General features: G+C 43.1%; 1 protein-coding gene across 6 annotated transcripts in view; it reads right to left on the minus strand.

Moving 5' to 3' along the window:
• Window positions 1-17,259, minus strand: part of SLC22A23 (solute carrier family 22 member 23) — a 110,095-nt gene that overhangs the window by 15,888 nt on the left and 76,948 nt on the right. For 3 of the 6 annotated variants that reach the window (XM_040090525.2, XM_040090357.2, XM_040090603.2), the window contains 3 exons: window positions 13,753-13,880; window positions 7,242-7,331; window positions 1,637-1,739 (listed from right to left, as the gene is read on the minus strand). In XM_040090525.2, coding sequence (XP_039946459.1) covers window positions 1,637-1,739; window positions 7,242-7,331; window positions 13,753-13,880 — 321 coding nt within the window. Of the gene's footprint in view, window positions 1-1,636; window positions 1,740-7,241; window positions 7,332-10,274; window positions 13,530-13,752; window positions 13,881-17,259 lie in introns of those variants that run through there. The other 3 variants (XM_040090442.2, XM_040090764.2, XM_040090685.2) reach the window with 3 other exon arrangements.

Consider the following 17,259-nt stretch of genomic DNA (forward strand, 5'->3'; position numbering starts at 1 on the left):
CAGCTTTTCTTCTTTCTCTTCTATGCATGCAAACACAGTTGCAGAATTTCTTATTGAGGCCATGACCTATAGACTAAATTATTGTATCATCTGGACTTTGCTTTCCAGCCTGTTCCCTAAGAATTGCTCTATTCTCTTAACTTTGTGAGAGCTCAGAAAAGTTACTTTTAAAACTAAATCCTTGTCTCCCTTAATTTCTTTTTGTTCCTTGCAAAAGGTTCCTTCTCCACATACTAAAAATTCAGCACGGCCCTGGCTAACAGGAATAACAGAAGTAAAATTAAATATTTTTTTTCACCCCTTAAAAACAAACATGAAATCTATTTCCTCAGATGTACATCTGCTTCAAGCTCTGCTTGAATGGCAAACAGCCTCCGTGTGCTAATGCCAGAAGTTATTCTTTGGGCTGCCTTGTTCTGATTTAGGGAATTCCCAAATACGCAAATTAATGTGGGTGAGGGAGAAGGGGAGAATTCCCCATGAAAATAGTTTTCACAAATACATTTATCACTGTCTATTAAATGTACTTGGTGAGCCTAAGGAGAAAGCTCTCTTTCAAGAATGGAGGGAGTCCCTCACTGGTGGGTGGAAGAGACACAAACCTCATAAAACCAGAGTTGTTTCTGCAGCCAATAACACTGGAGACTGACCCCTGAAGCCTGTGTGCTTCTGGGTGACTATTTGCCCAGCACCGGGGCTGTCCCCTCTGGGTGATGACTGATCCACAAGTCTGCTAAAAGGAGTGAGGGTTGCAGACTAGTGCCCTGAAGTGAGGAAGAAAAAGCCACAAGAGAGCTACATAGTTTGAAACCTAGCAGAGAAAGAAGATTACCAGTCTTCTCCATCCCCATCTCCCATTTGGAAAAAAAAAAAAAAAAATCATGAAAAATTCAAATGGGCATTTTACAAGATGGAAAAATTAGAAAATGCACTGCTGTTGCCCTTCCAGAATTTGCAAGCAATGTATTTCCTCTTTATAAGGTGTTCAGTTCCTGACAGAAGGTCTCAGAGCCTGTAACCTGCAAAACCCTCAAGCTGATGCTTGTTTTTGCCAATATGAGCACGTCCTGAGCCTTAGGAGGCAAGCATCCTATTGTTCTGTTGGAGACTGCACACTCTCCCTGTGACCCCCTACACATAATTTGGGAGTGCAGAGGCACCTCATAATCTGCCTTTGAAGACCCACCAAGCACAGCTGTTAGACGAGGGAGCAGCTCGTATTTACTGGCAAGCAGCATCTTGCCCTGCACCACAGCCCTGTCAGACGTAGACAACTTGAACCTGCACTCCTGGGGCATGAAGGGTTTCCCAGCTCCCACCTGGGATGCCAAGCAGATGCCTGCATGCACGAGCACCTATCAGCACGTGGCCACACGAGACCGCTGGTGACAGCAACGCAGTTGCAGCACGGCGCCTGAGAAGATGTGGCTCTGCTGCCTGGAAGAGCCAACGAGCTCCTCCACGTGTGCCATAAAAAATACAGCTCCCTGCAACAGCTGGTGTTTTTCCAGGATCATTTGTCAGAGATGTCAGCGAAGGGTCCCACAGTAGGAAATAGTGGAGGTCCCTCATCGCTTCCCATTGCTGCTCCAGTTCACTGACCACACAACTATTTAAACAAAGAGATTGGACTTACGAGTTCACGCACAACACTACGATGTTTTTCCACAGGTTCCTTGTTCCCACCACTTTAACAATGCAGACTTTCTTCGGTCTCCTGGTGATTTCCTTTTCCAGTTCTGAAACAAACCAAATTAGAATTATCACTTTTCTGAGGAGAATGAGAAGGAGAAGATTACTTGTGAACTAAGACATTCTGAGGGATATTCTGGAGAGCAAAACACTATTGATTGCATTAACAGGAAATATAAAAATGCTGCTCTGCCTGGCTAAAGCTCAGCACAGGTTCCTGCTTTTCTTTTAGGCTTCCCTTCATCTTCTTGGGACAGAAGAACTAAGAACTCCTCCATACTCCAAACCTTCTCCCAGTTAAAAATGTGTATGTAAAGTGGGAGCAGTATGGAGCTTGACCCCAACAAGCATGACAGCAAATTCCTTGAAGAACTTCAGGATTAATTTTTAAACCCCTGCATAGGGAGGACTGCACTCGTGCAACTACAGGCTCTGCTCCCTTTGTGCAATGCATACGTAAAAAAGCCATGGAAAGGACTGGAGCTCAAACTCATTTTTCACGGGTAATCTTTTGAAGTTTGCTCAAATGCAAGTTTCTGAATGAAGTGGCTAGGACATTATGTCAGCTCATCTATCTTCCACTCCATTCCCTTTTCAAATATTTAAATTTTTTCTGATGGATGTCCTAAACGTTAAGACATTTCCTTAGACCATGGGGCATCAGCAGACAGTGGTGTCTCTGCCTTTCAGAACTAAGGCCCCACCATGTCCTTCCAGCGCTGGGCAGCTTCAAGTGAACTTTTCTTTGCAATGCTGAAATAACACACAAACCTTACAAATGTTGCACTTGACACCCTTGCTGGCACGGGACAATAATGAAGGGTGCAGTTTATTTCCCAGTTTTCATTAAGTTGGAGCTTGAACACCTACCTAAGAGCACCAAAGCAGCCACTGTTTCCAAGCTACCAGATCAGTGAGCAACAAGTCCAATAAAAACAGGAGAAGCTGTAACTATAAAGAATCATCGCAAAAATAATGCTCTCCAGGAGCACAGACTAGGTCTGTTTTTTGGAGCAGAGGCTTTCACTGCTGCTTTCTAGCCTGAGTGTGTTTCAAAGGCAGCAGCGTGGCCCTGCTGTGAAGGGTGCACGTGTTCCCTTCCTGCATACGCCATGAGTTCGGGCGTCCTCAGCCGCCCACACTGGCCTGCCCTGACCTCTGCCTTACAGGGCTGAATAGCAACCTCCTAAAGAGATGCAAGACAGGAGGAAAAAAAAATCAAAACAAGCTGGGGGGAGTGAGGGGGGGGGATGGGGTTTAAAAAAAAAAATCATCTGAATTTACAAACGAAACAAAAACTGCATTTGCCAGCTATTATTTGAAAAGTGCATCACAAAAATAATAAATCAAACACTATTTCCATGCAAATGATTGAGCTATTAACTGCTCACAGGTCACTCCTGGCCTTCTCTCCAGGGTAACTGCTGAGAAGGCTTCCAACAAAAGCAGCAAAGGCTATTTTATGTTAGTGATTGTACTTGAGCAGAATATTGTTATGCTACTTTCCTAACAACCTGATAATGGCCATTTCTGCCCAGAATCTATGCGGCATGAAGTTCACAAAAGCAGAAAAACTAAGGTAGAGTGAAAGAAGAAATCGGTTAAATTAATATTTGTATTACAAAAGCCCTCTTCAGGCTCAGCAATGGATTGGAGCCATATTAAAATATAAGCAATAAAAAAAAGGAACCTAATCTCAAAGAACAAGGTCAAAATAATTTTTGTAGCGAGATTCTAGGAAGGAATAAGTGGGAACAAAATAATTCAGAACAATGAAAGCATTTAGATAAAACATAATTGTAAAACCCATGATTGAGCCCAGGCCAAACGTTCTGCAGCAAAAAAAGTCAAAGCAAGCACTAGAAGAAGCACAAGGGTTTTGAAAGGCTGTTGGTGGGTGTTTACTATTTCAGCTGAAGGGCAACAATGAAAATCACTACCTGAACAACACATACTGCACAGATTTCATGTGGACAAAAGGGTTCACACTCTCAAACTAAGAATGACCAGTTCTGGCTTATAAAGTAAAACATCTCATCCCCTGTCAGCAGTAGGGTACATATGCCATATTCTTCAGATTTTCTTAATCTGATAGGTTTTTTTGTTTGTCTGTTTCTCAGAGAAATTTTTTACTTTTTTTCTCTTACGACAGAGAGCAGACTTGTAAATACAAACTATTGAGCCACAACTTAATAAAACTAAGAGAAGCAACACAACTTGGCTACACTTTTCTTTGGAACCAAACATTATTTTGCCCTCCAATTCTGCTTTGTTAATACATCAGGGGTTCCAATAATCCATATGTTCTTTGTCTATTGTCATGCATCATTCTCACGTGCACTCGGGACTCCCCCCAACTTCTGAACCAGTCCCTATCAGTGTTTTCACTGAACTGTTCTTCTGCCCTCAAGCAAAGGCTCACTTGGTTATGTGAACTGTCAAACACCTCCTTTGTCAGCTGCAGTGAGGATCACACATGACAGGGGAGCCCATCCCTTCTCTACCCTACTCAGGCAGCAGTCTTTCTGCAGTGGACGCTTGTTTCTGCTCTCATGGGGGTTAAACTCCATGGATACATCACAGCACTATACAAAAATGTCTCGATTACAGATGTAACAGCATTACAAGCGTTAAAAAGGGGGGGAAAACCCCAGATGGGTAAATAAAAGAAGGAAAAAAACCAAAAAAACAACCAAAAACAAGGAAGAAAGAATCTGGCCTCAAACCTTGTAAAGAATGCAAACAGAACCTGGATTTTTATTGAGAGCCTTGCGACTCTACCAGCTATTTATGCCTCTATCCTTCTACGATGTTAAAACTCCAAACTCAAGTCACCTGCTTTAGATGAATGACTTGTCTCCAAGTCTCCAACAGAATCAATCCTTTTGATGGCTTTCTCCCTCCTTTGTTCCTATGAAGACTACTGAGATATTCACCAAAAAATCCCCACTGCCCTGCAAAACCTGCAAACGACTTGCAATAACCAAAGTATAATTTCAATAGGAACAAATAAGCTCTGTGACTTGCAAAAAAGTCATCAGCTACGGTACCAGCGCTCGTGTAAGTGCCCTGCTCACTTTGGAGGGAGCCTGTCTGCATGAAAGGACCTGCTCTGACTGACTTTGATGAGCATCAGGAGAGTGACAGCTCTCAGGCTGACTGACTTCATAGGTCAAAGTTAAGATATTAAAAGTCAAGCCAAAGACTATTAAAACCTCGTGGGAGCAAACTATTGCTCTCTCAGGACTAACACCAGAAAAACTCCCTGTACATCCAACTTACTCTTTGATTTTACACCAAAGTCACCAGTACGGAAGGAATTTGCATTAAATGTTTCAGTTTTGGTTTACCAAAAGGGAGAGTGTGGAATATAAAAATATTTCTATCCATTTATTCAGAGGCCCCTAATAAGTTTTCCCATACTCCGATGCCCACACACACTCTAGGCTTCCTATTCGGGGACTCGGTAGGAAAACTGTCAACAAGCTCTTTATATCTCAGTGGAAATTAGAACTATTCACTGGCAGGCTTTAAAAGTCTCATGGGAAGGAGAGCCCTACAAGCTTCCAACTCGCAACGCTGCTGACAGCTCATGGGACCCTCTGCATTTCAGGAGCACGCCTTTCAAAATCAGTATCTTTCAAGCCTTCAGATGAAGTCACCCATCTCTGCATCACTTGGCACAGACAAAACAGACAAAAGCCCAAATCAAGCCACTGAAAAATTATGTCCAAAATGACAAGTGTCCTGTGGTGATGGACCTCTGCTGGATTTTTCTGGCTGCCAAAAGATAGTGTCAGTAGCTCTTTGAACATGAAAAGATCTATGGAAGCCTAGCACAGAGACTCAATCAATCCTTAGAGCATGACAGCTATGCGGCAGGAGGTGGACCAGTCCAAAACACAGAGATGAAGCAATCTACTCTCAGGCAGGTAGAGTTACTGGTACACAGTTTTATTTATACTTTCCAGGACTTTTGTCCAGCTCTCAAGCCATATACAGAAATTATGAGGTAGCTAAAATACTGACTGATGAGCAGGGAGCAATAAAGGATAGAAAAATAGAAATCATAAGTGGGTGGCGGGACATTAGTCGTGGCATGACTCGTCTTATTTTAAAAAAATAAATCTTGTTTAATAACCTGTGTAGGGAGCTTGGCAAAGACCTCAGAAATATACCAATAAGGTCTGCTGGTGACAAAATGAGGCACTGCCTTACTGTCAAAGGTAAGTACAATGCAAATGAGCTGTCAGAGGGAACTGGGTGAGCTTGAGATCCAGTGTGTGGCAAAGACAAGTGAAAATGTGAAATATAAGGCAAAATTCTCAGTAGTTAAGGCGAAATGTTTCCGGTGGAAGATAAGCAAAACCTGTGTTGGACTTGGCTATGTACTTCTTGAACACAAGTGACTACATGGCAGCAGTTTAATGAAGCCATGAGGTATTTACAATTCAGACAATGAAATACTGGAATTCTTTTACAATTCTGGTCATCAATATTTGAGAAACAAAAGCTCTGGCAAACTCATTTATAGAAGGAGAGGAGGTAGAGGAGAACTTAATCTCAGTACAGGATTAGGGCTGCTCTCTTCTCATATAGCATGAGGAAAAATAGATTTAAGATAGGCACAGGAGCAAATGGGAAAGGGAAGAAAGAACAAACCCAGACAGCTATAGTGTATTTGAATTGAATGCTAAAATGTTCCTGCAGTACAAGACGAATATGGAGACTGGAATGGCCTTCTAACAAAACCACTGGATGCAAATACTAACAGCATTTAAAATGAACCTCCTTTCATGAGAGCAACTCTAAGTCTTGGACCATAACAGCTAAGCAATGATTTATTTCAATCCTGTATTTCTAATTACATTCAAAAAAAGATCAAAAAGCCAGACATAAGGTTGCTGTTGAAATCTTCAGTTGCTCATACAGCATTTAGGTGATCACACATTAGTTTTCCCTCCAGAATGTTTGCTGCAGTCATCCAAAGGTCAGGCGTTAAAGAGGTCGCTGCCTTTCCCATTCAACACGTACCCCTTTATCCAAATTCAGCCTTTATCCAAATCCAGCCTCATTATCCAAATTTCCCAGTGAGTACAAAAAAATCATAGATTTCCTTAGAGACATTCCTACAGTGCTGTCAGAATACACATGTATTTCATCAATGCAAATGAAATAATCTCTACCACCTTCTTGTAAGAGTAAGGACAAAGATTACTCCTGTTTTGCTGGCCGGGAGATAAAATAGAGAGGATTTGAGTCCAGAATGAGCAAAAATCATGCAGCAATACCCCTTGTAGGTGTCGATATAAATACTCCCATCTTTCTGTAAATCAAGCCTCAGAATTACACGCTAGAGACAGACACTGAAGAAATTGTGATTAGTGACAGCACTGAAAGGGCCTGATTCCAGGGAAATCTCCATCATTGTACAAGAACATCCCTGACAGACCCCGAGAATGAGTACAGCTCTTTGGGAGGTACTCAGCTTCATTTCCCCAACACTGTCCTCTTTCCTTCTGCAACCCTCTGCCTCATTCACTACACACCTTCCAAATTCTGCAACAAATGAGGGACAGACAACAGCTTCATTCCCACATCATCGTCCATTCTATGCACTGATTCGTCCATCCTATGCCCTGTGGAAAAAATAGGTCGTAATCATTAAAGGCTGTATCATCATGCCTTCATGCCAAGAGGCCAAGTAGGGGCTTGCCCAGGCATCCTGACTTCTTGTATTTCCCAGAGCACAACTTGTCAATGCTTACATTCTTCTAGCATCATCAGTGTTAAAAAAAACCCCAACAACAACACGAAGAGCACCTCCAATGTCCTTGTGTGGAGCTGTGGCCATCAGGAGGTTGCAGGTACCCACACATGCACTGCTGCTCTCTGTTGTGGGAGCTATGGAGGGAACATCAGCAAGCTGAGTGAGCGAGTTGGGCAGCAGGGGGGGGTGAAGCAAACATTTTAGGAGTGGATTTTGCAAAAGAAGAGTTCTGAGACTGAATCCATGGGCTTGACAGCTTGCTCTGGAAGGAGGGGAAAGCAAATGACTGCAGACCCTTTGGTCTCCATGTTCTAGCTCTCCTCTGTTCTCCCTCCATTACTTCCCCCCAGTCCCTGGTTGCCCTTGCCTCTCCAAGTCCTCTCCAATCAACTTTATTTTTCGCTCCTACAACTTTTTAAAGTCTCTTATTTCCTCTCTTCTCTGGCCACTGGTCTCCTCTCACTGCTCTCCACTTCCACTTGGTTCTCTAGGTCTCCCCCCCTACCCTTCACATCCACATCTGGATTCACCAGTCCTCTCTCCTCTGGTGCCTGTGGGCTGAAGAAGTGCTGGCAGCACCGGGCTTGCTGCCAGCCCTCTGCACATGGCTCCTGCCCTGTAAAGCTGGCTCCTCTGGGAGGAGAGGTAGCACTGTGCACAAAGAGCCACTGTGCCAGGGGGGGCACAAATCAACAGGCTGGAGTGCAGCCAGCGAGAGTCTGCAGAGGACTCAACTAGTGAGAGAGTCATTCAAACTGAAACAGGGGCTGACAGCTCCCTCTTCTTTCTCCCCCCCTGCCCCCTTTAAATTTTCTAGCATATTTGGCTTTTCTCACTGGCATCAAAAGGCACATTTCTCAGTAGAGTGCACCCTTTTCCCTCTGATCCCTCCAAAATCTGATACTGTCAGATATCACTACTACCTTTGCTAAGGATACAGTCAGGGCATGCATGGGCTCTCCTCTTCCATTACTGTAGGCCCAGCCAGGAGAAGAGGACCTGACCAGTTTTATTCTTGTTAATCTCTTGTTAATCTTGTTAATCATGTACAGCACATCCTGAAAGTTGCACAATTCCTGCTGCTGGACAACAGGGGCCCAGCAGGAGAAACCCAGACGCTCCTGGAACTGACTGAATATATGAGAGGACAACAGAAATCACTGGCTGGGTAGTTTTTTTGGTTTTGGTTTTTTTTTTTTTTTTTTTTTTTAATTTTGAGTTAGAAATATCTGTGGCTGACACACAGCCTTCAAGCAGGACCTTGAATAGTTTTAACTACATTTCCCACATTTACCTGACCACCCCCTGCACGGAACATTTAAGTTTAGCACCACTAAACACCCAAGAAACTGGATCTGACAAAAGAGGACATCAGGCTGGTTTCTACTTTGCTGTCACATGGAATCACCTGTATTATGGAGCCAGGAAAATCCCTTTTCTTCTCCAGCTAATACACTTTTCACCTATGACAAGCTTTAAACCAGTAGTGATAGGTGTGATGGTCTAAGGCTATGAGTAAAGCTTGTTAGGGGAAGAGACTGACTTTCAGACACAAGGCATTTTCACCCTTCCTTCTGCTATTCACCCAGTGGAAAAGGAAAATGCATATGATGTAATTACATAGATATATGTAATTACATAGATTCAAGCCCCATGCTTAGGAAAAAAATATATATAGCCAAACAAAAGAGAAAAATAGCTTATGTTTAAAGAAAAGTAATGGCAGCATGTTGTTCAGCAGCAAGAAAGGTGAAAGACAATTAATTTTTTTTCTTCAGAGGGAAACTCCTTGAAAACAACAGCTTTCCTAACTGCAATCCACACACAGAGTACTTATCACCACCGTTCCCCTTCATCCTCTCCATGTTGTGTCCTGCATGCTGAAGTACTGGCAGCTGTTTGGGTGCTTCACCTTTGCTGTCCACCTTTTGTGATTACACCAATATTGATTAACACCAAGGGACTTTTGGGAAGGAACAGCTATAACCTCTCTGCCCACAGGAGCACCACTGGTTTGGGTTTCCATCCAGAGAAGAGCAGAAAGAGAGCTTTGTTTTTCAGCCTGGCCAGGCAGTCATTTTCATGTTAAGGAGCACCTGGAATGTCTCCCCACACAGGGGAAGCCCAAGAGAACTGCACAGGGATGGGTTTCCATGGAAGCATCGCCTGTGACACCTGGGCAGCTGCTGATACAGCAGTGTCTCAAGTGGAGCATTTCCAAGTGGAACATTTCCCGGGACACCCAAACACGGCAGGGCTGGGTGCTGGTGCAGCCAAGGTCAGCTGGCAGCAGACAATCTGTTCCAGGCATCAGTCAGACCCTTCAACCCCACACAAAGAAAAAGAATGCATTCTATAAAAATGAGAGCCACCTGAAGAGTAACACACCTTAAAATGGTGTAAGGATGGTTGGTGCTTTAGGATTTCCAATTCCCCTAAGCACTCTTTCCCTCCCCTGTTTGTTAAACAATCTTCTTACTTCCTTAGTACTTATGACACTAAGGTCAAAATGACTGCAAACTGCACTGAAATATATGTTTGGTTCTCCTTCTACAGGGGATCAAGGAAGAGACGGTAAAGTTTCTGAAGAGACTGGTAGTGAAAAATATGTACTGAATTAATAATACCAAATTGTTTAATTTGTTCATGATTGAGGCTGACTTTTCTGGGTAATGTTTTGAAATATTTGTCAACAAAACTCAGCAAGCCTGTTTTAAAAATGACATTTCAATACACAGTTGAATAAAAATAATTTCCTTGATGCAAAAACAGATTTAAACTTTTATTTCTAAAAGAGGATAAAATTTGAAGCCAGCTGGTGAAATTTTGAGTCAAAACATACTAGAGGTAATTTAACCAGGTCTAATTCACCTATGTTTCTTAAGCATTTAAGAAGAATACACAACCACATAAACCCAAAAATCTCATTATAAAGGCAAATTACTCCTGCCCAAAATCACAAGGTGCACCAAGCACTCAAACATAAAGCCACTTTAAGCTGCTAAGGGAAAAGGTCCCTTTATGCAACCAACATCAGCCCTGGGACAGGCTACTGAAGATATGGGCAATGTAAATTTACAACACTCTAGACTCCTACCAGCATCTCTTGTCTCACTTTAATTTGTTTCCCATGTAAGCACACTCCCACTCCACCTTGCCGGCTGGGCACTGCCCATCAGCTGCCCACCCTCATTTTCTCCTGGCACGGGTTGTCACAGCAGCTGCTGGACCTTTCAGCTGCAGCTGCATCACTGTCTGGGCTTAGAGTTGTTGTCTTTAGAGACATCTCCCAGGAGAGCACAGGCAACCACTCCAACCCAAAGACTCTCAAAAACAGCAGATAAATTTTGCTTCCTTCCCCCCTGCACTTTATGGTCCACCTCCCCACGGAGCGAAGCGGCCCTACAGATGGTTAGTGGCACTCTCCACTACAGGCACTGTAGCCAAATAGACGGGCAAAAGCTTTCAAGAGGCAGAGGAAACAGTGTGATTCTTTAGAAAGGAAAATCAGCCTGCTCACTGCTTGGGGAGCAATTCAAAATTAAATTTTCTTGCATCCCAGAAATACTTTGTCCTCTTGAATGCTGCTTCTTTTTGCTGTGGAACTCATATCAAGTGCCAATATGAAATTCCTGTAACTCCTGTAATGATCTGTTATATTGGATACACTAATTTGATTGGTATGTATGAGTAAAGTTACAGCGGGATTTTCAGCTGGAAAGGACTGCAAGTGAGCAGTTTATCATTTAAATGCATTGAGAGTAATTCAATCACAGGAGGCTGTTAGAACAATGCAGCACGGAATAATAAACAGCAACACAATGGCCCCTAACTAGAGCAAAACAGTTTCCAGCCCTTTCAGATGAAAAACAAAGAATAAAACAAATCACAAACAAAAATCCCTCCACACAGATAGGAAAGCTCAACAATGGAATCAAGGGAAAACAAGGGATATCTGCATCAGGCTCAATGGCATCCTTTCTCCCAGACAAGTACCAGTTTTTTACCCATTCCATGCCAGAGCAACTATGGGCATGTTATTACAGACCACACAAGAGCAGAGAAAGGGTTCCTCCTCCTTCCTGACCCACTGCAAGATACAAGGCCTGCAGGTTGATCACATTCTTAATTCAAGAATCCTACTATGCTCCTGCCATCACTCAGACCATCAACACCCCCATGCACCCAGAATGGGAGAGGTGGTTTAGTAGTTTGCAATTAATCTTATTTCATCCTTTTGATACTGCTCCTCTCTTACTCTTCCTACAGAAACACAGCTTCTCTCCAGGGCTGCAGCAGAAAAGCCTGTAAGTGTGAGTCTGCAGAAAGAGTTTAAAGATAAAAAGTGAGGGAAGAAATAATAAAAAACCCCGACAACCTCATCATCAACAAAGAGGCAGAAATGACCATGTTCTGAATAATCTATAAATTGCCCATGGTGTTGTACTGAGAACTGCTATGTCTAAATGTATTTGCAGTCAGAGGACCCATAGTATCAAGGTGTGAAATTATGCTCTGCTTTTTTCACCCTCCTTAAACAGAAGTGGACTCCTACCAGGAAACTACTGAGAAAAGTAATCAGTCACAAATAACAGTCATAAAAGCCATTTTGACATTTAGCATTCCTCCATGGGAAATATCATTATACATGGCTTAAATAAATCCCTCCAGCACACAGTTGTGTCATTATTATTTTCCTTAAAAGAAACTCAGGTAATTTATTTTTTCTCCCCCCTAAAATACATTTGATTTCATCTGCAAATTCAAGAAGCTGATGACAAAAGACAAATTTAGGAATTGGTTGGGAAAATCCAAGACCAATTGTTGGCTCAGGGACTCATCGTTTCTCAAGATCCATCATTTCTTCTGAGGAAGACCTGCAAAAATGAGCTGGGGCAGGGGGGTGGGGATGCAGATCAACAGGTTAATAACGGCTCACACAGCCCTCATGCTTTTGAGAACTTCACCAGAGAAATGGCACTTACACTGCAAAGCCACGTTGTATGACGCAGATCCAGGGACTGGCACCCCAGACACACAACTACATGCAAGCTAGCTAATTAACACCAGTGTGCCCACTGCAACAAAAACCACACCAATGACCTGGGTATGTACACCAGAGATCCTGAACTGGGCCTTTCATCCCTCACTGATGGAGACTGCTTTATTCATTAGGCACTGATGTTAATGGTGACAGTTTCCTATCCTGGATTAAGCCTGTTTCAGTGCTGACTGATGCCTTTAACACTAACTGATGGAAACTACAGTTATCCCAGATAGATAACCTTTGGCGAGGATCAGACAAATGCAGAAGTATCACTTCTACCCACTGGCAGAGCTACTGGCTGAGGTTCCCCTGCAGCCCCTGGGGTCAGAGAAGGTAGTGTTGGAAAAGTGGGGATAATGTTTCCACCATTTTCCAACAAGCAGGTAGTCTGACACCGATTGCAAATGGCAGTGCAAAATGGGTGTTTATGGGCAGAATCAAGCCTGTGAGAAGGAAAAGGGAAGCCTGAACCGAATCTGACAGGTGCACAGGTGAGATAACGATCCAGAATATCTTTGCCTTCGCTGTAATTAGACAAACACACATACACACATGCACAGAGTCTCTTCTGCACAGCAACCTGCAAGACAGGATCTTGGCTATTTCAGTGACAATTTTGGTGATGAGGGGAGCCAACTCTTTCTTAAAGCATCAGTAAACCAAGGAATTGATACTTTTTACTCTCAAGCAAAAACTGCATCCTACCACTGTCGCTTGCATCAAACCCCCATCCCCAAAGCAGCACCACTCAGATGATGCAGGAGAGGAAAGCAAAACAGCTCTTGGAGCAAAGCTTTAAAGAGAAACTCTAATGTGATTTAAGTTTCCCATGGGACACTTTAGAATAGGGGGTTTGAGCGCTGCTGCTTCTCCAAACCAACAGAGTAAGTGTTGGGTGATGGGCAGGATCCCAGCAAGCAGCTTCCTTAAAACACAGTTTCCAGAGGCTCACAGAGCTGAAGATGGACTCTTGTAGCCGTGGTAAAATTCTTCAAGAGATGTCTCTAAAGACACATGGCACTGCAAGACAAGACTATAATTACTAGGACTGTTCAACAGGCCATGTAGTTTTTAACACAGTGCTGGAGTTTGGAATGGATTTTCAAGAAAAGCAGAATGAATGAATGAATGAATGAATGAGATGATTTACAGGCAATAAACAGATAATTTAATTCTGGGCAGTAATGCTACGTGCAGCCTTTGGAGAAGAGGTGGGGGATTTGCAGTTGTCTGTCCAACTCACCGGGCACCACTCCTTTGATGTCGCTTTCTGTGCTCATCCTGTTCTTGTGTGAGAACTGAAGGATCAGTTCCTTGGATGCCTCAAACTGTTGTGTAGCCATCAACCACCGAAGAGACTCTGGAAAAATACTTTAAAGAGGAAAAACAGGTTAAGGCTCCTTCCAAGTTTCTGTCAGAGGATGAACTGGTAGAGTTTTAGCTGCTCATTTAACCACTCAGAAGCTATGTAATTATTTCAAAATACATCAGAATAGCTTATGAAACAAAACAGAGGGAAACCAGATTCAGAATGTGCAAATTTATGATATTTTCTTTTACCCTGATTCACAAATCATAGAGGAAGTATCCTATCACATGGAACTATGACACATTGGAATTTTATAACATATTACAGGTGCTCTGTCCATTAATATAACATGAAAGAAGTGAGAGGAAGAGGCAGGGCTGTCTGCAATAGATATTTGCTGCCAAGAAGGGCGTGAATGAGATGCACAGTTCACACATGGTAATTCAGACCAAAGAAAGAAAACAGCTGACAGAAGTAATCTGGGTTCTCTTTTAAAGACAGATGAAAGAGAAGAATCACTTCTTAAAATGATAAGCTTCCCCTACTAATGATAATATTTTGTTAGTTGCCTTAAAAATATATACTTGCATACAGTTAAGAAAGTCCATTTTCCATCCAGTTGTTTCTTTCAAGTGCTGATATTAACCAGATTAATTAGCTTAACTGGTCACTCTCCCTTTTGTTCCAAATTAGTTTACTTTAATACAAAACCAAAAGAAATACGTAGCTCTTAGAACAAACCCCCAAAACCTCCCATACTTCTGGAGACATGAAAAACTTCAGATCTCACTCTAAGTATATTTTTTTTCATGTTAAGACCTCATTTTTACTACTCTTCCAAAAGACCTTACTAAAAATAAATTTAACAACTAATTTTAACTTCAAATATGCCATAAAACCTCAAGTTTCCTTCACAAAGCACTGATCTTTGCTGTGGATGCTGCCTGGTTCTTGTACTTCTAAGCAGTTAATTGTACTACTATCGTACTATCTTAAGGCATCACTTAGCACTGATACAATTTGGAAGACACCTTAGCAAAGCCTCCAACTGAGACAGAGAAAGTATTTTTGGAAGAAGAAATAAAAAAGAGAGAAATCAGGCAGACTGTAATCTAAATTATACCAGCCAATAAAAATACATAACAACTGTGATGACAGCCATTCAGCTTGACAGCCTATTTACTACCCCTCGTCCTGCACAGATGATTTGGCACATCTTCCAGCAGAAAGCCTTGTTAAAAAAAGCATTTTTTAAAAGTATTAAGAAGTTTTTGAATGCAAAACCTCTGCATACTTAGCCCTGGAAAGGGTACAGCCACCAGCCTATAAGTTTCAGATTGTCAACATTCTGCTTACAGGTTCCAAATAGCAAGTCCTGTAATGACCACCCACGTGTAGGGAAAGGAAAGGAACCACCCACATGCAGAGAAAAGAAAGGATGGGCATCACAGGTTGGGGACACATATCTCTTATTTTCTGGCTCCTGCAGGTTTCTCAAACTGGAAGCGCTGAAGTCTAGCATCTTTCAGATGCTCCATCACTCAGTGTGAGCAGAGAGACGTTCCTTAGGGACACTTAAAAATCCGTGGGCTGCCTTGAGTCCAAGGTCATCAGTCCAGTCACAAACAGCAAGAACTCCCATGGCCAGAAATTCTCCAACAGTGTGACACAAAATCTGGTTGCACCCAATGGACTCTCACTGACAGAGCAAAAGTCCTGCTACATTCAAAAAAATCTCACGGCCAGTTGCAGGAGCGTTGCTTATTGAGCAACAGAAATGCAGGCTTTTGGGTTGCTGGTGATAAATACACTGACTGTGGAAGCCCACACCAAAAATACTTAAAGTATGAATAAGACAGCCATTGACAAATGCATTAAATTGTGAGATGACTAAGTAGCACTGAAAGTATGACCACAAACACAGGCTTGCATTTTGAATTTCCTGAGGAAGCACTTGGTATTGCTGAGTGTTCGAGTCTTGCCCAACAGGTGGTGAGAGAGGAGACAGGTACAGCCCATCGACGGTCCCAGGATACAAAGGTGAAATCTCCAGCCTCCTTCTGCAATTAAGCTACGTTTATAATGTTTTCTTTGAGGGAAGGGAAAAGGTATACTTACAGGTGATGTCATTTCATGATTAGGTTGGAATTTGGGTGATTTCAGTCATTAGCATACGTGGGGGTGTGAAAAGTAATACATTTCTGAGCTAATGTGAGGAAGTTCAGTTTTTCGGCACCTTTTGGGTCATTCCATTGGGCCTAGAGTTCCCATCAGCTGCATTGTTTTAAACAGAGAATGACCACAACCCCTCTGTGCCACTCCATCCTTTGTTTTCTGTCTCCCTTAGGGCAGTACACCAAGCTCCCTCAGTGTTCTTGCTCCAAGGTGTGCAGACAGCTTGTCCCTGGTGAACCACAGCCAATGCATGCACTCTCGAACTTTGCTTTTCAGTATTTTCTGTGCATAGCTGGTTGATAGTCTGCTACCTCCTCCACCAGCAAGGAAAGGGCCATGCTCTTAGTCAAGGAAAAGAACAGGAGGTGAGGCGGGGTTAAACTTTCATCTCCTGTTCCACAGCTGCTGCTGCTCAGGAGAGGAGGCGGGGGTGACTGGAAGGCACACTGGAGAAAAAAAGATCTTAAGTTCAAGAAATCCTGAGAGAAGAGAAGAATCCTTGACAAAGGAAGGAGAACTGTGATTCTGTGCAGATGGATGGAAAATGGATGCCCAGGGAAAAGGTTGTAATGTGTTGTCAGTTGGGGATCTGCCTCAGGTCAACAAACCCCAGTTATTGCAACTTTGTGTCTTGGTGCAAGTAAACCCTACCTTAAAGCACCTGAAAAGAAGCAGCCACCTCTTCCAATTCCTTTTAGTTTTGGTTAGAGTGAAGCAGGAGTTTATTTCAAATTATTGATACCTTTACTGACATTCATGGCACCATCCTGTCTGGAGCTTCTTTGTACCAGGGAGAAGAAATAAGGCCTCTGCATAACTGGAACTCCCCTTCCCTTATGGCTCTAATATACACACACCTGAAAGGAGTCTAACTTCTACTGCCCATGTCTTGCTTAGGTGGGTGCCCTTCTGCCCTTCCAGAATGACTTAAGAGCCCAGTAGGGACATCAGCTCCCTACTTTTGTACCCAAGCCCATCTGCCCACCCCTCCTAAGACAAATCTGCTGCCTCTCCCTTTTCCCCCATCCACACCCAGCTTCCCAACGCACTCAGCCATGCACCTCCTGAGCATGGCCTAGCCTGCCATGTGCATGTGGCCAACAGAAGAGCAAAACCATAGGTGGGAAGAGCCTCAGCTAAGCCCCAGCCTGGAGGGGCAAACAGCACTCTCACAGCAGGAGATGGAAGTAAGGAGAGTACAGAGGAAGGAGGAGGCAGTGCAGGGGCTATTTGCAGCATCTGTTATTGGACTCACTGCTTTGGGTA

Source organism: Hirundo rustica, chromosome 1 (genome assembly GCF_015227805.2).
Source record: "Hirundo rustica isolate bHirRus1 chromosome 1, bHirRus1.pri.v3, whole genome shotgun sequence".
Classification (NCBI taxonomy): domain Eukaryota; kingdom Metazoa; phylum Chordata; class Aves; order Passeriformes; family Hirundinidae; genus Hirundo; species Hirundo rustica.